This window comes from Triticum aestivum, chromosome 3A (genome assembly GCF_018294505.1).
Source record: "Triticum aestivum cultivar Chinese Spring chromosome 3A, IWGSC CS RefSeq v2.1, whole genome shotgun sequence".
NCBI classification, from domain to species: domain Eukaryota; kingdom Viridiplantae; phylum Streptophyta; class Magnoliopsida; order Poales; family Poaceae; genus Triticum; species Triticum aestivum.
The window spans coordinates 623,014,606-623,034,692 of record NC_057800.1 but is presented as its reverse complement, the minus strand read 5'-3'; the positions used below and the strand labels follow the sequence as shown (position 1 = coordinate 623,034,692).

The 20,087-nt window shown below is 45.0% G+C and overlaps 1 protein-coding gene across 1 annotated transcript; it reads right to left on the bottom strand.

Annotated features, from left to right (window-relative positions):
* Positions 1-15,785: 15,785 nt before the first annotated feature.
* On the bottom strand, positions 15,786-19,470 carry LOC123062668 (bZIP transcription factor ABI5 homolog). Its single transcript, XM_044486292.1, has 5 exons — positions 19,306-19,470; positions 16,586-17,624; positions 16,401-16,472; positions 16,274-16,303; positions 15,786-16,120 (listed from the first exon to the last, which is right to left on the bottom strand). The coding sequence occupies exons 2-5, from the start codon at positions 17,537-17,539 to the stop codon at positions 16,025-16,027; spliced, it is 1,152 nt and encodes a 383-aa protein (XP_044342227.1). The 5' UTR covers positions 17,540-17,624; positions 19,306-19,470; the 3' UTR covers positions 15,786-16,024.
* Positions 19,471-20,087: the final 617 nt, after the last annotated feature.

The following is a 20,087-nucleotide window of genomic DNA, read 5'->3' as shown; positions in this document are numbered from 1 at the left end:
ATGCACACCCACTTAGTTTCTTTTTGAGCTTTCATACACTTATAGATCTAGTGCATCCGTTGCATGGCAATCCCTACTCACTCACATTGATATCTATTGATGGGCATCTCCATAGCCTGTTGATACGCCTAGTTGATGTGAGACTATCTTCTCCTTTTTGTCTTCTCCACAACCACCCTTCTATTCCACCTATAGTGCTATGTCCATGGCTCACGCTCATTTATTGCATGAAGATTGAAAAGGTTTGAGAACATTAAAAGTATGAAACAATTGCTTGGCTTGTCATCGGGGTTGTGCATGATTTAAATATTTTGTGTGGTGAAGATGGAGCATAGCCAGACTATATGATTTTGTAGGGATAGCTTTCTTTGGCCATGTTATTTTGAGAAGAAATGATTACTTTGTTAGTATGCTTGAAGTATTATCATTTTTATGTCAATATGAACTTTTGTCTTGAATCTTTCGCATCTGAATATTCATACCACAATTAAGAAGAATTACATTGAAATTATGCCAAGTAGCACTCCGCATCAAAAATTATGTATTCATCATTTACCTACTCGAGGACGAGCAGGAATTAAGCTTGGGGATGCTGATACGTCTCCAACGTATCTATAATTTTTGATTGCTCCATGCTATATTATCTACTATTTTGAATGTTTATGGGATTTATTATACACTTTTATATCATTTTTGGGACTAACCTATTAACCCAGAGCCCTGTGCCAGTTTTTGTTTTTACCCTATTTTAGGGTTTCGAAGAAAAGGAAAATCAAACGGAGTCCAATTGACCTGAAACTTCACGGAACTCATTTTGGGAAGAAAAGAAGCCCAGAAGACTTGGAGTGCATGTCGGGGAACCTACAAGAAGGCCACGAGGCAGGGGGCGCGCCTACCCCCCTGGGCACACCCTCCACCCTCGTGAGCCCCTCGTGGCCCCCCTGACGTACTTCTTCCGCCTATATATCTCCATATACCCTGAAAACATCCGGGAGCGCAATAGATCAGGAGTTCCGCCGCTAGAAGCCTCCATAGCCACCGAAAACCAATCTAGACCCGTTCCGGCACCCTGCCGGAGGGGGCAATCCTTCTCTGGTGGCCATCTTCATCATCCCGGTGCTCTCCATGACGAGGAGGGAGTAGTTCACCCTCGGGGCTGAGGGTATGTACCAGTAGCTATGTGTTTGGTCTCTCTTTCTCGTGTTCTTGATTTGGCACGATCTTGATGTATCGCGAGCTTTGCTATTATAGTTGGATCCTATGTTTCTCCTCCCCCTCTTCTCTCTTGTAATGAATTGAGTTTCCCCTTTGAAGTAATCTTATCGGATTGAGTCTTTAAAGATTTGAGAACACTTGATGTATGTCTTGCGTGGGATACCCGTGGTGACAATGGGGTATTCTATTGATCCACTTGATGTATGTTTTGGTGATCAACTTGCAAGTTCCACCCATGAACCTATGCATAGGGGTTGGCACACGTTTTCGTCGTGATTCTCCGGTAGAAACTTTGGGGCACTCTTTGAGGTCCTTTGAGTTGGTTGAATAGATGAATCTGAGATTGTGTGATGCATATCGTATAATCATACCCACGGATACTTGAGGTGACATTGGAGTATCTAGGTGACATTAGGGTTTTGGTTGATTTGTGTCTTAAGGTGTTATTCTAGTATGAACTCTAGGGCTGTTTGTGACACTTATAGGAATAGCCCAACAGATTGATTGGAAAGAATAACTTTGAGGTGGTTTCGTACCCTACCATAATCTCTTCGTTCGTTCTCCGCTATTAGTGACTTTGGAGTGACTCTTTGTTGCATGTTAAGGGATAGTTATGTGATCTAGTTATGTTATTATTGTTGAGGGAACTTGCACTAGCGAAAGTAGGAACCCTAGGCCTTATTTCCACACATTGCAATACCGTTTACGCTCACTTTTTATCATTAGTTACCTTGTTGTTTTTATAATTTCAGATTACAAATACCTTTATCTACTATCCATATACCACTTGTATCACCATCTCTTCGCCGAACTAGTGCACCTATACAATTTACCACTGTATTGGGTGTGTTGGGGACACAAGAGACTCTTTGTTATTTGGTTGTAGGGTTGCTTGAGAGAGACCATCTTCATCCTACGCCTCCTACGCATTGATAAACCTTAGTTCATCCACTTGAGGGAAATTTTCTACTGTCCTACAAACCTCTGCACTTGGAGGCCCAACAACGTCTACAAGAAGAAGGTTGTGTAGTAGACATCAGTACCGTGAATCGAAGGCGAGCAAGCGCTTCGTACGCAGCAGCTTCTATGGCCATTTGCGGAGTCGACATAGATTCCCCCACGAAGGAGACTTCCATTGGGTCTTGGTTTGGGTTTGCGGGAGGGATGTGCACCACTGCCCAAAATTTCGAGGTGGATGGGGTGATCCTCGATTTGAGCAACTTGTACTGGGGTGGATGGGTAGAACTCATGGTACCGTAGGTAAAGTCCCAATATATTTTAACAAAACTACCTGGGGTTGCATCTGGAGTTCTCAGATAAATACTAGGGCTTGGCATGGCAAAGAAATGGCTGTGAGATTTGTGCATAAGGTGAGGGATACCTGGTAAGGTCACGAGGTGGCCTTTTATATAGCATCTGGGCTGGGTCATTTATCGCGGTGAGGGGCAACTAGTTTGTTGGTTCTGCTCTATGGGGTCGGGGTCAATGCCACAGATACACATATCTCACAAAAGTGACGTATAACTGTGGGTGTCGTCGGGGGTGGTTTTTGGTAGCTATGCCCGGAATTAAAAATGCAACTTTACACCAACATACTTATGCATGGCTATTATTTAAAATAGGGGCGCACAAGCAGACATCATTTAATTATGGCGATACAAGATCACACAATTACAGGGCGTGGACATACTAAGACTCGGTACTACTCGAGTGACTTAGTCTACCTCGTTAATATCTAAGCGGGCGTGCCTTGTGGACGTCGAGGCTTCTCCACGGGTTTCACTGTCGGGGTTAGCTGGATGCAGTTGAGGAGTTGTAGGGTCGAGGTAGCGATGATGACCATCACGGGGGTTGTTGGCCACAATCCCGTTGGAGCATGTTCCCAAAAGGCGACGAAGCACTTCTGGGGACACCAAAGCATTTTGGTCGATGGCTGGGGCAGACCTCAAGGACTTGATCGGTTGTCTGAACAGCACGACTGGGTTGTCGGTGTCGGGCTCATCCCCTCCTCTTGCTGGGGCTCGGCGAACCAGTTCTCCATGAGCTGCGATCAGATCAAGGGTGATTTGATCGAACAGTTCCTCTAGTGCACTTACATAGTGCACCAGATGCAACAATGCAGGATCTGTTTCGTGATCTCCGTTGGCAACCTGGGGTGGCCTACCATACCCGTCACAGCTGGGGTAGTAGTAGAACGAGCGATAGTTAACTCTGGGCGACAAGTGCCGGAGTTGAACTATAGCCTCTCGAGCAGCTAGTTGGATAGCTTGTGGCTCAAAGGAAGTTGTCCTTCCAGTGAACCTGTAGGGGTGTTCTGGCGATAGACCCCTACCATAGACGTGCACAGTGGCCCATAATTGACGACTCTCACCGCTCATGGGCCCTTGGTACACAACATACTCTGGGGGCTCTTCTAATGCAACGGCACGCGGGTGAGGTTTGCTAGCACGGTCACAAAACCTCTAAGGTTGGTTGCTGTGGTCTCATTGTGCACAATGGGGCCAGGCATTATAGCTCGGTTTGGGGAAGAGGCTATGATGTGCTGGGTTGAGGCTAGCGTGCCCTTTTTATAGAAAAATGGGACGGAGTCTTCCTTCGCACGCTTGTGAAATAGACTATTTAGGTGTCGGTCACTGGCGCATGATCGACAGGCTAGGCTGATAGGTTGGGCACCGACTGCCAAAAGGTGTCCGGGTCACTGTGTGGCTATCTTACATGAGAAGCTTGGCTGGGGCTAGGTTAAGGTCTGGTGGATTGGTTAATATAGGTTTATTGACCTGGCCAAGATAGGATTAGCCAATGGTCAGCCTGGCTCTGATACCAAGGTTGTCGCGACCGGATTTTCAGGATATATTTCCCAGAAAATGGTCCTTGTGCCCACCAGCCCCAGGATTACTGTTAGCTGATGAGGCACCAACTTGATACAGAAATTCCAAGCAAAATACAAAATATGTAGTACAAGACCATTCTGGCCTATGAGTACAACACAAGGTTTCTAATGGCTGATGGCGGAAGCGGTTTGTGGTTCATCAGTGTCTATGGGACTCCATTTTCCACAGGAACAACTGACATGGATAACTCCTATCTTCGCGAGGCTGCTATCACCATTGCGTAGGTTCTGGGGCTGTCATCGCAACGCTCCTCTCCATGCAAGAAATCTGGCCAAGACAATAGCCAAGGACAAGCCAGTGAGTACTTTGAATGTACTCGCAAACATTATGATCTCAGGTATAATATAACAAATGAAAGTCATGCTCTGAAATATTCCATGATCACAACGTCAGTTACGAAGTAAAAATCCATGATGCACGCAAGCAGGTTATTCATGTCAAACATGAATATGCAATCAGAGAGTAGAATTAGGATGCACCGATCGGGTGTCTGAAGCGACGCCTCGAAAGGATAATAATGTAAAGCATGCCTCAGTCGGGCGTCTGAGCGACACCACATAAAGGGCTTACAAATAAAATAAATAACAAGAATACCATAGTCGGGTGTCTATGCGACACCACATACAGGGTTTATAAGTAATTTAAATAACAAGCATGCCACAGTCAGGCGTCTGAGCGACACCACATAAAGGGCTTATAAGTAATTTAAATAGCAAGCATGCCATAGTCGGGCGTCTGAGCGACACCACATAAAGGGCTTATAAATAATTAAATAGCAAGCATGCCACAGTTGGGCGTCTGAGTGACACCACATAAAGAGCTTATAAGTAATTTAAATAGCAAGCATGCCACAGTCGGGCGTCTGAGCGACACCACATAAAGGGCTTATAAATAATTAAATAGCAAGCATGCCACAGTCGGGCGTCTGAGCGACACCACATAAAGGGCTTATAAGAGAATAATCACAGTGAATATCCAGGAGGTAGAACCGTCCCAGGGATACTCAATAATTCAAATAATACCAATGGTTAGGCTATAGTAATAATAATCATAATCATCATATGTCCCAAGTCATGATAAATGTCGTGGTTTAGCAATTTTTCCTCCGAAGACCGACACTTGACCCATCCCAGACTGTAGTCATTAACTATGGACACGACTATTCGATTAGATATAACCTCTGCAGAGGGTGTACTCTTTACCCACGAGTAACGGATTCCTTTAGTCCATCGGGGCTAATTCCGTCTACGGTCTTTTAATTGAAAACACACCTGACCGCACACAGCAGCCTAACTTACCGGTGTCTGGAATCACCCACGACACCCGTTGAGCGAAACTCTAAGTGGGGAGGCTATAACCTCGACTAGCATGGGATCACAAAATTTATAACGCGTGCAAACTAGGAGAGCTACCCCCTCGGCACCAACCGGAAACACCCATGCCCCCGGACCAGGTGGCATGTCTACCGGATGCAGCTGGTATCTTCCACCATGGCCTCTCTGTACGGTGTGTGCTAGGAAGGGGTTGGCAACTTACTGAACTGTACCCTACCTATGGCAGGGACAAGTGGTAGTACGAAACAAGTATGGGGGTTACTGGAACAAGACTCGATCTACGGTCGACTCAGGATATTAAGGCATTCCCTGCAGGATTAGTATAACAAATATATTTCACATCAACAAACAGAATCACCACTCATCATACCTCACCATGCCTTACCGGACATAATCGTCTCAATGAATTATTAGAGACAAGTTCATGTCTACCCAAGACAAAGACTTTCCCGGATTCCTCCCGATAGGCATGAAAGGCATACGAGGGTGATTACTATCAGAAGCATATCAAATTCCAACAGCAAGGAATCATTAGTATCCACTCATGAATATGATCATAACACCACATAAAACACCGAACCCTTCATGTCAAGGTGGTGTCTTATTAGCATCGAACAACACACAACAAATCTTTTGCCGGGGTTCAGAATGCTTGCCTTCAAGAGTATGCAAGTGGGGGTGCACTTTTTGAAAGTTGCTTCCTTCTTCAAAATCCTATTTTAAGAAAATTTAAATTAACACATAGTTTCAAAACAGTACAAAAAAGTTGTTTGGAAAATTTTCAAATAAATGTGGAAATAAACTAGATGAAATTTGGGAAACAAAAAAAAGAATCAGGTCAAATGGAGTTATATTTAAAAGTTATAGCTAGTCAAAGTTTCAGTCAAAATATGTTTTTAAATTAGACAGAAAAAGAAAAATGGTTCGAATAAGAATACGCTTTCGAGACAGAGAAGACGTACTCCTGTGTTTTATGTTTCCACTTAAAACATGTCGGCAGAGATGGGGTCACTGGCAGGTGGGGCCATCGGGTCCACTGGTCAGGTTTGACCAGTCGCGCCCGCCCTCCTTCCTTCTCTGGCCGAGCGGTGGTGGGGCTCCGGCGATTGCCACCGACGAACGGCGGTTCCCCGCGGGATTATGAGGGCGGGGATGGATCCGCTGGTCTAGGGCGGTCCTCCCAGTGGTCGATAGGCTGGCGGGGGTGGAGGGGGTTGCCGGCGGTGAGCTCCGTGGCGGACGGTGGTTTCGGGTGGATCGAGGTCTCGAGCTATGGTGGCTCCCGGTCGGGCTAGAGAGGTGGGGCGGCTCCGCACGGTTGAGGGTAGTCGGACGATGGTGCTGGAAGAACTGGGGAGGCTCTGCTCGCGACGTACGGCACCGGAGTGTGGCGGCGGCCAAACTGGCCGGAGACGAGGCAGACGGCCTCCCTCCGTCGATTGCTGGCTAATAGAGCACTAGGGAGATGGCCTGAGGTCGTCTAAGGGTCTGGACGAGCTCGGGGGCTCCTTTTATAGGTGGACGAGGTCGGTTCCCGCGGCTGCGGATAAGAACGTCGGTGAACCGCCGTTCTGTTGCTGGCAGGGCGACATGGCGGCAACGGTCGCTAGCGGACGGGCTCATGGATGAGCTCGAGCTATTCCAAAGGGCAGCTGGCGGGCGGCTGTGGCTTGGGCGGTGCTGCCATGGCAGGGGCGTGTTGCGGACGCCAGCGTGCCGCCAAGAGGGCTCTGACAGCGGTGATGTAGGGCGCCAGGGGCGGCTTGGAGGGTTCTGGCGAGCGGACGAGAATGGGGCGCGGCCCTGCGGGCGAGCAAAGGCCAGGGGCAAGACGCGGCGGCTCGGTTGCGCGTGTGTGCAAAATGTGCGCTCTGGGCGCGCCCAGAGCACGCACGCTACATGCTCGACAGAAAGCCAGGGTGGCCTAGAGGGCTTGGGTGAGGCTGGCAATTAACATGTCTAGGTTAGAGGTGGCTAGGAGATTAGTGGACATGGTTGTTACGTCAGGGGATCATGTTCACAACGCAAACTAAAAACTAAGCCAAAACTGGCCATGCCCACAAGGTGCTCGACAGAATGCCATGGGCTTCTAGGCATCTCTTCTGGTGGCCCAAATCTCCAGGTTGGGATCTCTTTAGGTGCAAGTGATGATGGCAAGGCTATTTGGGCAAAACTAGAAACTTGTTAGTGCAAGTTTTGCAAATCTTCAGTTCTGGACAGAAAGTGAAGGGCATTATTGCATGGACCAAAAATACTCCAATGGGTCCAATCTCCTGGACTTAAGGGTTTGGTAGGCTGGTCTATAAGCAGGAGAAAAATCAAGGGTAATATGGCAAGATAAAACATGGTTGCAATACAAAACACCAAACTGGACCAGAATGAAGATGAGGATGGTTTGCTCAAGTTTTTCAAAGAACACCAATGGGTTTTTGCATAAAGTTGAATTATACACTACTACTAACATCCCCCAATTTTTGTGGAATTTTTAAAGAAATATTTAAATAGGTTGTAGTGCAAATGGAACTCTAAAACTTATGAAAAAAATCATTTTTAAAGAAATAAAGCTCAGGAAAAATAATTGTAGAAATAATTCCACTAATAAAAAGAAATGGTCTTGGGAAGATATACAAGTCCAACAATATTTTTGAAAGGTTTCCACCTAGAAGGAAAAAAACTCAAAAATTTAGAGGGACAGAGTGATATGAAATTAAAAGATAAAACCAGAAAATAAAAATATTCGTGGCAAAATTTTAATTAATAAATCAAGGTCAAAATTTTGGGGTGTTACAATCCCGGTGACCAGCCATTTTCTCGTGAGTGAGGAGCGGAGTCCACTCCTCTTGAGAATAACCCGCCTAGCATGGAAGATACAGACAACCCTAGTTGACACATGATCTATTCAAGGATACAAAACAGAATTTCATTTGAAGGTTTAGAGTTTGGCACATACAAATTTACTTGGAACGGCAGGTAGATACCGCATATAGGAAGGTATGGTGGACTCATATGGAATAACTTTTGGGGTTTATGGAATTGGATTCACAAGCAGTATTCCCACTTAGTACAAGTGAAGGCTAGAAAGAGACTGGGAAGCGACCAGCTAGAGAGCGACAACAGTCATGAACATGCATTAAAATTAATCAGCACTGAATGCAAGCATGAGTAGGATATAATTCACCATGAACATAAATATCGTAGATGCTATGTTGATTTTGTTTCAACTACATGCGTGAACATGTGCCAAGTCAAGCCACTCGAATCGTTCGAAGGAGGATACCACCTATCATACCACATCACAACCATTTTAATAACATGTTGGCACGCAAGGTAAACCATTATAAACTCCTAGCATATTAAGCATGGCATGAGCAACTATAATCTCTAATTGTCATTGCAAACATGTTTCATACATAATAGTCTGAATCAGGAACGATGAACTAATCATATTTACAAAAACAAGAGAGGTTGAGTTCATACCAGCTTCTCTCATCTCAATCGGTCCATCATATATCGTCATTATTGCCTTTCACTTGCACAACCGAATAGTGTGGATAATAATAATAATAGTGCACGTGCATTGGACTAAGCTGGAATCTGCAAGCATTCAATTCAAGGGAGAAGACAAGGTAATATGGGCTCTTTGTTAGATCAACAATAATGCATATGAGACCCACTCAACATTTTCATCATGGTCTTCTCCTCTTGCCCCCCCCCCAAAGAAAAAGAAAAGAAACAAAACTATTTACACGGGAATGCTCCCAATCAAGCAACATAAGAACGAGAAATCTTTTTTGGGTTTTCTTTTTAATTACTACTACTACAGGCATGGAAAGTAAACTAGCTAAAAGCGACAACTAATTTTTTGTTTTTCTTAAGGTTTTTCAAACACACAAGAAGAATGCTTAAAAAGAAAATAAACTAACATGGATATTACAATGAAAAAGTATGAGCACCGACAACTGGCATGAGTATGTGAACATGAATGTAATGTTGGTGAGAAATACGTACTCCCCCAAGCTTAGGCTTTTGGCCTAAGTTGGTCTATGCCCACGGATGAAAGTTGTTATTATGGATAAAAACATCATAAATAACAGTAAGAAAACATGAGGCAAAATGGACGTATCACTATGCAGAGTGTTTCCGCAGTAACAAGACAACCCTTAGCTGACGTCTCGGTGCCCGGAGGCGGTTGTGTTAGCGGAAACAAGGCAATCAGATATGCGGGCTTTATAACTTTTGCTTAGTCATAGGATCTTCAAGTTGGGAGGCTAGTTACTAGCCCTAGGTTAGTGTTCAGCGTCAGCCGAGGTCAAGCCGTTAACACTTCGGCCAATGTTATGAACGGCCCGTCATTTATCACGGGTGACCACCATCGATCTTATAGTTTAACACAATCATCGGATCGCTGACCAGTTTACTCTTATTGTGACAGTCAGTTTTCGGCTTTCTACACTGAGGCGCTTAACCGTGCAAGCTAAAAGCACAATCGCAGTGGTTCTCCCTTTCCACACCGAGCCAAACAAGCGAAACATAGGAGGCAAGCACAGGAGCCGGGCAATCCAACTGTTGACTGAAGACACAATTCAAAACGGATGCATATAAAGAAATGTCTGCGGACGCTTTGCCGAGTACTCCATGGTGTACCTTGGTTTTGGTGGGTTCGGCTATAGTCTCAGCCTCCCGTTAATATTGCCAATGCTTGAAATGCGTTTGGCATTGCACTTCTTAGGAACTAGTCCCGATATGGCGTGCATTTTGTCAACACCGAGGTGTAGTTCGTCGAGAAAGATATCAAGCTGTGGGTCAGAAAAGATCTCCCAAGTTGAATTAGAATGCAGGGCACCTCGGTCATGAGGATGTCCCGCTTCCTGAAAGAAAAACATACAAATAGCTAAAAAAGTAACATAAGCTCAAAAAGCCAAAGAACTTATGTAAAAGCTTGATGTCTGAACTAATCAAGTCATTTGGTGCCAATCCGAAAATTGGTCTTAAAATTTTTGTGCTTCTGTCGTGCATTAATATGACACATCCGATCTCAAGACTTCAATCGGGCCAGCCTACGGCTGCAACCTCCTATCCCGAAGGCGGAGTACTTCTCATTAGGCCATTTTAGCGAACTAAAAGGTCTTTGAGAGAGAAACTAGGATCGCCGGCTATTGACCACACACTCGCATCGAAAAAGGAGTGATAGAAAAAGACTTGCAACGACTAAGAAGAAATAATTTATCATAAAATGGCTCATCTAAATTTAAGAGCCCCTAGTTAACTTGGGTAGAGAAATGATTTTAAGAAATAACATTTTTAACAAACTAAGTTTTTTGTTTAACACAAATATAATGCTTGGTCAAACCGAACAAAAATTAAACATTAAAAAAATTGAGCATGAAAACGACTTAGCTAGTTAATGTGCTCGGTGTAGATGATGCGGTCCGAGCTTACGGCGGGATGAGGTCCCAACCCCCAAGCCGGTCCCGAGGTGACGGAGTGAAGAGCTGTGCACTCCAAAGTGGCGATATAGCACGACCAATGCAGGCTGGCAATGTGACGCCGAAGTCCCCGGTGTGGGTTAATGAAGTGATGACGAAGCCCCCGGTCCAGCCGAGGTGACGTGGTACGTTGGTACGCTGAGGTGACAACACTGCCTGACCCGGATCATTTACTTGTGCACAGAAAATAGTGCAAGCCGGAGATAATAGTAATAATAATAAATTAAAAAAATTTGTTGCATAATTAATAATTTATGCAAAGTGGGTAATAAAAGAAATATGGCCCGTGTGCCGAACACCCGATGAGGTAGAGCTCTTTCAGCGATGCCGAAGTCCCCGAGGCAACAGAACATGTCGGTATGGCAATTCGACCCACAAGGTGATCACGCGGGCCGATTTATGCCGATTGGGACGACGACGTCGGCTTGCCGAAGAGATCGCGTGACGCAGTCGAAGTCGATTACCTACACATATATAATAGAGCAGTCCAAAAAATAATAATACAAATACATATAAAAAATCCTCGCATAATTAATTTACGCAAAATATTTTTTTAAAGAGATGTGGCCTGGCGTCGAAGCCAATGTTGATGCGGGGCATCGGTGTGACAAAGCCTGAATCCGCAGGGGGATCCGAGTCCCTGATGAGGCGTTCACCGAACTGCGGATGGGAAACTGACCGAACCATCACGCAACCATCGTTAATGTGGCAACCATTTGATAGTCCTGTGTACAGAAGATGGAACAAACCAGAATAATAATTTCTCAGGAAAAATAAACCCAAGCAAGCAAAAATTACTAGGATTAATAGCTCTTGGTTTATTTGTTGTAGCAATACGAAGAGACACATGTGGGTGCTCATGGATTTGCATCTAGGAATAGTACTAGTACCAGTGCGCTAGCTCCACAGTGTCCTCGGGCTAAGCATCGCCGGTCGGACTGCATTTTCTTTTTCCTTGGGTTTTGCCCATGTATAGCAAATCTAGTTGGCTGCCTGCATTTGCTCCTCATCTAGAACCCTTCGGCTAGGACGATGACATCAGCTTGAGGAGTCGACGGCATGGCGCGACCACTGTTAATGTCAGGATGACGGATCATTGAGATATGTCGGCCGCAGTAGTCTACATACATAAAAGAAAGCACAGCAGCAAAAAGGATATACTCTGGACAAATAATCCGTACAGAGTAATTAACTGGAACCATGGCACCTGATGATTCATCTGCTAATAGGTATAGCGGATTTGGAGCCGACAGCATCACGTAAGCACACATCAAGTCAAACCGGACTAGAACACGCGAAATGTACACGTAGAGACAACTACCCAAAAGTGTAGCCTCCCTCCAAGCATATAATTTAATATGGTAAATAACAAAGTAGAGGAAGGAAAGATGGAATCTTCCCTGTACGCCTCCGCCAGTCAGAATCCATGTCGGCCAACCCACCTTTACGTAGCAAATCCTCCAAAACTAGGCTGTTGCGTGCTTCTTCTAACCCACCATGGCCGTGCAGGTGTAGTTCGTCGTCATCGGTTAGGTCTGCTAGTAGTAGCTCCATAACAGCTCGGATCTATCGTACCGTGGATCGTCGGGCATGACCGCTAGAAGTTTTTTTGATTTTGATCTAGCACTGTGAACAAATAGTACGAGGTGACAACAATAATCTATAGAAAAGATAATTTACATAGAACAGATCTGACTGAAAATATATCACCTGATCATCCCATCGGTCCATGGCTATCACCCAACAGGCTCTCAATGAAAGCACCAATGTCGGTGTCAAATATGGCATATCTCGTAGTAGGGGTCCTAACTAGGCGTCTTGGAACGATGGTAACATGGACACAATATTTTACCCAGGTTCGGGCTCTCTCGAAGAGATAATACCATACGTCCTGATTTTGATTGTATTCATATAGGGTGTAGTACAGAGTACATGTATCTACCACGCGATTGATCTAATGAATATGGGATTATCTATTGACTAGCCTAGCCTCGGTTTATATAACACACCGGAGGCCTAGGGTTTAGGAGAGTCCTTGTCATGGTCGCCAAGTCCTTGTGGAATCTCCCTTGTATGCGGCATGGGTTGCCCGAACTGGCCTAATAGTGAACCGCCATGGGGGTCCTCGGCCTGACCCACTGGTCGGAAGAGGACGTGGTGAGTACTCCCTTGTCCAGGACACCGTCAACTATACCACCCCACTCCGAAAAATAGGTAACTCTACTATCAACACCACAAATGTCATTGTAGTTGCACCAAACACATAAAATGGCCAGAATGCAAGTCTTGCTCATCCTCCTACCAGCACAACTATGGAAGCTGAATGGAAGGTCACCGTTCACCAGATGCAGTTGTTGCAACACTGCGACAGGGCATTACCCTTATTGGTGTTGACGTTCATCATAGACTATTCAATCATCTTCTCTAACAGATGTGAAAGAAATCATGACCACATGTGTTACCATCTGCACGCACACATTAACTGTTTTAAGACTTGCCAATTAGGTTGTTGCAAGCAATTGGCAAATGGTGGTAAGTGTAGGAGGGTTTTTTTCCTAGAAAAGGAGGATCACCCTTGGACTCCAATGCACATAGCTCAAGAGTATGAGGGTTGATGATCGCCGTCACAGTTGGCCAACCAAGGAGAACAACTAAAGGCTAGTCAGACTCTCAAGAAGCGAGCCATGATGGCGGGGATAGGATATCGACTTCCCAAGCATTGCAATGGGTGACTACCGTCAAGTCTCACGGGATCCCACGTAACCATTGATTTGAATAGCACAAATTTCACTACATGTAAACATTACTTAAATGCTTAAATTTCACTGACACAGCGAAGTGTGCCTACGTGAGTAATGTGTGTCAGCTCCACTTCTTCATAAGCAAGCAAAGGAGAAGACTCCTACACACACATCCGAAATGCACCACACACATAGCATCGCATCATATTAAAGCACGTGCGCACATCAAAATATTGCTAATTTTCTTTTGTTCCATCTGTCTGAAGTTTGTAACAAACCCATCATTAGCTATAAATAGTAATAACAATGTAAGTTCACTTGCTTGACTAGATAAACACTGACATTTGGGTTGTTCTGGGTTTTAGGTATTACTAATAAATTGCTATACCACCCCCCTTCAAAAAGAAAAGGTAACTACTAAATTTTCGTTGTAGTTGCATCAAACACACAAAATGGCCAGAATTTAGTTCCTCCTCATCCTCCTACCAACACAACAATGGAAGCAAAATGGCGTGTCACCATTCTCTAGAAACAACTGTTGCAATGCCGCAATAGGGCACCACCCTTCTTGGTGTTGACATTCTCCTTGGACTGTTCCATCATCTTCAACGTCGGGTGTAAAAAAATCACGACCACATGGTGTTACCATAAACACACACCCGTTTACTATTTTAAGACTTGGCTATTGGGTTGTTGCAAGCAATTATCAAATGACGGTAATTGCAGGAGGGTTTTTTTCTTACAAAAGGAGGATCACTCCTAGCCTCCGATGCACTATGTGACTAAACTCAACTCGTGTGTCATCTCCACTTCTTCAGAAGATAACAAAGGCAAAGACTCCAACATAAACCGGAAATGGACCACACACATAGCATCACATCATATTAAAGCGCGAGTACACAAGACGCAGAGTATCTAGTCCCGACCTCATATGCTCTCTAATGAACAGTAAAATCAAAAAAGCAAAATATATGAATTATTCCAGGTTCAAACTTTGACAAATGTTTTCATGATTGCAAATTTCATCCTGAAATAACATTCATGAAAGGCATGCCAAAAAATTGAATGTTATTTCGGGATGAAGTTTACAAGCACTGAGAACATTTGTCAAAGTTTACACCCAAAAAAATTCAGAGTTTATTGACATATTTTCATTTTGTTTAATTTAACATTCATCCTGAGCTCAATTAAGCTCAGAAGTAGAAGGGGACTTTCGGAGTACACAACAACATATTGCTATTTTTTCCATTTGTTTGAAGTTTTTCTCACAAACCCATCATCACCTACAAACAGTAACAACAACACAAGTTCACTTGCTTGACTAGATAAACGCTGATATTTGGGTCTTTATGGATTTTAGGTACCACTAGTAAATTAATATATCATCCCTCTTTGCAAAGAAAACGTAACTGCTATCATCACCACCATTGTCGTTGTAGTTGCATCAAACACACAAGACAACCAGATTCAAGGCTATGGAAGTTGAATGGTGGGTCACCGTTCACCAGATGCAACTACCGCAGCAGGGCGTCACCCTTCTTGGCATTGATGTTCTCCTTTGACTGTTCCATCTTCTTCACCATCTGTAAAAATATCTCGGCCATAGGGTATTACCATCAACACACACATTAACTGTTTTCAGACTTGGCAATTAGGTTCTTGCAAGCAATTCGCAAATGTTGGTAAGTGTAGGAGGATTTTTCTGAGAAAAAGAGGATCACCATTGGCCTCCGATGCATAGCCGTAAGAGTATGAAGGTTGATGATCGACATCATGGTTGGCCAACCGGGAAGCGCAACTCAAGGCTATCCGGACCCTCAAGCAGTGAGCCACGATGGAGGGGAAAGGGAATCGACTACCCAAGCGTTGCGAACAGGGACCATCGTCAAGTCTCATGGGATCCCATGTGACCACTTATTTGAATAGCTCAAATTTCACTGGATTTAAAAACTATTTGAATGGCTCAAATTTCACCAATGTGAAAAAGTGTGCGTACGTTACTAAACTCAACTCGTGTGTCATCTCCAAATCTTCAAAAAAGAACAAAGGCGATGACCCCATCAGAAATGGACCACACACATTGCATCGCATCATATTAAAGTGCTAGTACACATAACATATTGCTAACTTTCTTTTGTTCCATTTTCCTGAAGTTTCTGACAAACCTATATACCTATAAACAGTAACAACAACATAAGTTCACTTGCTTGACCAGAAAAACACTGGCATTTGGGTCCTTATGGGTTTTAGGTACAACTAGTAAATTATGATACCACCCCGCTCTAGAAAGGAAAGGTAACCATTATTCATTCTCATCCTCCTGCCAGCACGACTATGGAAGCTGAATGGTGGGTCACCTATCCCCAGATGCAGCTACTGCAGCGCCGCGACAGGGCGCCACCCTTCTTGGCGTTCACATTTTCCTTGGACTGCTCCATCATCTTCTCAACTAGCTGTAAGAAATAAAAGATCACAGCCACAAGGTGTTTTCATCAGCACACACACATTGACTGTTTGAAGACCTTGCATTTAGATTGTCACAAGCAATTGGCAAGTGATGGTGAGTGTAGGAGGATTGCCACATGATGGTGGGAAAATGTACATACAATTTGTTTCTTGGTCAGCAAAATTGTCTTCTGCAACAAAATGGTGAAACATTTTAGTAACTGTAAGAACTGAAAAGACTAAGAAAACTGAATTTTCTCATGGTTTCATTGGTAAGCAAATTCGTACCTCCTTAGCTTTCAGACGAGAGTTCTCCTCCTTGAGGTGGTTTAGTTCGGCTTCAAGCTCCTTGGTATAAGCCTGTCCGGTTAAGAAAGACAAAGAGTGTAAGTGTCACCAACCTTGTTACCAGTTACCACCATTGCAGAAATGGCATTGCATAAAGCCAACAATTTTGGCAGCCAAGTAAGTACCTGCTTCCTGCCACGCGATTGTGCGGCTGACTCACGGTTCTTGATCATGCGGTGGTGGCGGCGCTCGATGCTCCCCTCGCAGGACTGATCCTCCGGAGCGCCGCGCTTCCGCGCGCCGCTGTTCTCCATCATTGTTCTGTCGCCCATATAGTTCATCATGTCAACCTCCGTCATGGTGCTCCTCCCGTCCGACGACCCTAGGCTCACGATACCCACCCCACCTTGAGGAGGTGGTGGTGGCGGCACCACGACCATCCCTACGTACCCGTTGGGGATGAACACCATGCCATCGCCCATCACCTGGAACATGCCATTGGCCGGTGTAGGGTTCATCTGTCCATGGACCATGCCGACCGGCCCAGGCGCTTGGCCGCCAGTGCCAGATCCCCGGACCACGCCAACCTTGACAAGAAATTGTTCTAGCGTCATCTCTCCAAGCGTCCCCCGCTGTTCATTCGCCGCAACCCCACCACCATTCCCCGCCGGTGGTTCGACGGGAATCAATGGCGAGGGCCGCGCGGACTGAGGCTGGGAATGCACCGGGCGGGTCTCCCTGTTGATCTCAGCCCACACCTCCTCCACCATCTTCCGGCATAGCGGGGGAGGCAAGGAGAACGACTCCTGTCGGGCTAGGTTGCTTCCTCCTGCATCTTTGCCACCTCGGCCTCCATGAGCACCCACCACCGAAGCCACCTCCATGCCCACCAAGACACCACCGGTCGCCTCTTGGAACTCCTTGGCATTCCATATGTTGCTCATGAACTCGTCCATGTTCATGGACCCAAAGTTGTGCCCTGCCACGCACATAGAGTATTGCATCTCGTCCAACGTTGGCGCGAAGATGGAAGACTGCCGTGCCGATGCAACCATCTGCTCCTCACATTCGAGAACGCGCGGGTGCGAGGTGACTTCTTCCTCGGAGAAATTCACGTCCTTGCTCATGTCCGATTCCATCCTATCTCTCCTCGCCACGGTGGTCTCGCTCTACCTACTCTTGCTTGTGGGTTCTGGTGTGTGGTCCAGTCTTGTGCCGCTCCCCCTATTTATAGCATGCAGCATGCAAGAGATAAGTATCAATTAAAGCATTAGATAGCTATTAAATTCATGTCATTGATGAAAAAGGTGGGCTATAGATAGATAGATACATTAGTAGATAGTTCATCTCGTACTGGATAGATAGGGTACTGCCAAAGCGCCAAACGTGGCCACAAGTTAAGCCCGGTATATTAGACAAACTCGGGGGTTGTGCTGGTTCCATTCAATAGCTACCCGATGATGGTTGCCGCTGGGACGCCTCAGTACCAACGACTGAGCATTATGCATGTTAGCATGGGAGATAAGTATATGCGTAAACCGCGTGTGGCCGTTTGCCACTGCCTACTACTGCCAAGATCGCCGTTTCTAATTCGTGGGATGGATTAGTACAAGGAGTCTTACAGCACGATGCTCTTCAATTCATAGAGGTGACAAATGTGGTGTCATCAAAAATGGAAAGAATAGATAGGTGACAAAAGGTAAAGTCATTCTACACGCAAAAAGAGTGAGACATGCATTTTTTTGGAGAAAGTGAGACATGCATGTTAAATTGCATGTCTACCTTTTATTTTTTGGCCTGGAGCCCTGGATCATCTAGAGGGAATCTAGGCCTAGAATTTGTCGTGCACTAGTGGGCCTCTAAGGACCACAACTACACCAATATAGTTTAAACAATTGTGGCATATACTAATCTCATACCCTTTTTTGCGAGACATCTCATACTGACTCTTGTGTGTTCTAAAAAAATGGCATACGAACTCTTGCGTGTTCCAGAAAAATGTCATATTGTCCCTTCAAGGAGTGGAAAATCAACAAAAAATTGGAGTATTAGAAAAACTGTAGGCGGTCAGCAAGGGGGGTTCAGATAGAAATAATGGCTAGATGATACCAAGATGCATTTCTGCCCGCCCTAGCACTTCCACCAACCACCGCACAAACATGCATCATCTCATGTCTCATGTTCCACTAACTCTACTAATTCACAAACACACCTTTACATGACTAGAACCTGAAGACTGGGCCACATTGCTTCCCAAATCGACAACAGTTTCATCATGCGGGGTCAGATCCTGCATCCTCCCACCCCACCCCTCCCCGACCAAACCTTAGCCCCCAAAATCCTTGTCGTGGCGAGCACACATATGAAATCAATGAATCATAATAACAAAAAATTAAAGTGTGCTGGACCACCAAGGGTGGGAGGGGGGTCCAGATGGAAATCATGGCTAGAGGATACCAAGATGCATGTCCACATGCCCAAGCACTTCCCCGAACCACCGCACAAACATGCATCATCTTGTGTCTCTCGTTCCCCTAACTCTACTAATTCACAAACACATGTTTACAAAACTAGAACATTAAGACCGAGCCACTCTGCTTCCCAATCGACAACAATTTCATCATGCGGGGTTAGATCCTGCATCCCCCCCTCCCCGACCAAACCTTAGCCCTCGAAATCCTTGTCGAGGCACGAGCATACAGATGAAATCGATGAATTATAATATCAAAAATTAACGTGCGCCTCACCACCTGACAGAAATTGAACTTGTATTCTCCCTTAAAACCACTTATATCCCAGATCAGCTTCGCAGATTTCGCAAAAATTTGTCATTAATACAGCGCACATCAAACACGTCTAAGATTAGGACGACGAGGAAAAGAGTGGGTGGATCCATGATTCCTACCTCGTATGAGTGCGAGAGCGGACGGATTCCGGCGAAGGCGATGCGGCGGTGAGCCAAACCGGCTAAAAACTCGAGGGCGAGGAGATCTGGTGTGGGAAAGAAGGGAGAGAGTGCGTGTGGTGTAAATGCAGCTCACGGCAAGCCCAGTTTTAATGGGGAAAAGGGTCGTGGTTCCCTAAAATAGTGAAACTGTGGACCCTACTCCACCCACACCCCTATATCATCTCCTCCCTTCATTTTGTAACATATGGCTATCAATATGTCTCACCAAAAAGGATACAACACGAACGCTCTATGTCAGATCGCGCTATATTGCCCACATGTGTGGTCAATGCAACATCATTGCATTAGGCCAGGAGATTTGTGAGGGAATTATTTTTTTCTGAGAAAACCTATGCTTGTTAGCCTCTAGCTAAATATTGTCTAGGAATTTTCTTGATGGTTGACGTGTTTGCACTATTTGAATTCACCTAGAGAGTCAAGGACCCTATGGCCAGATTGAAACCTTTGTTTGAAATTTGGGAGAAACAGAATCAACCCTACAAGGTTTAGGGAATAAATCAGAATCCCAATATAGGTTGAAAATTAAAATATTTATTTGGGCATAAGGCTATCCTAAATAAGACCTAGATGATATTCAAGCGCTAATAATTTTTCCTAAATGATTGGAGTGGATTGGTTGGAATCAATTCAAAAATCAAATGGGGATTTTTATGAAAAGGGGCTTGCATTTATTTAGCAAGAGAGTGAATCCCACATGTCCAAATAATTGGCTTGACCTT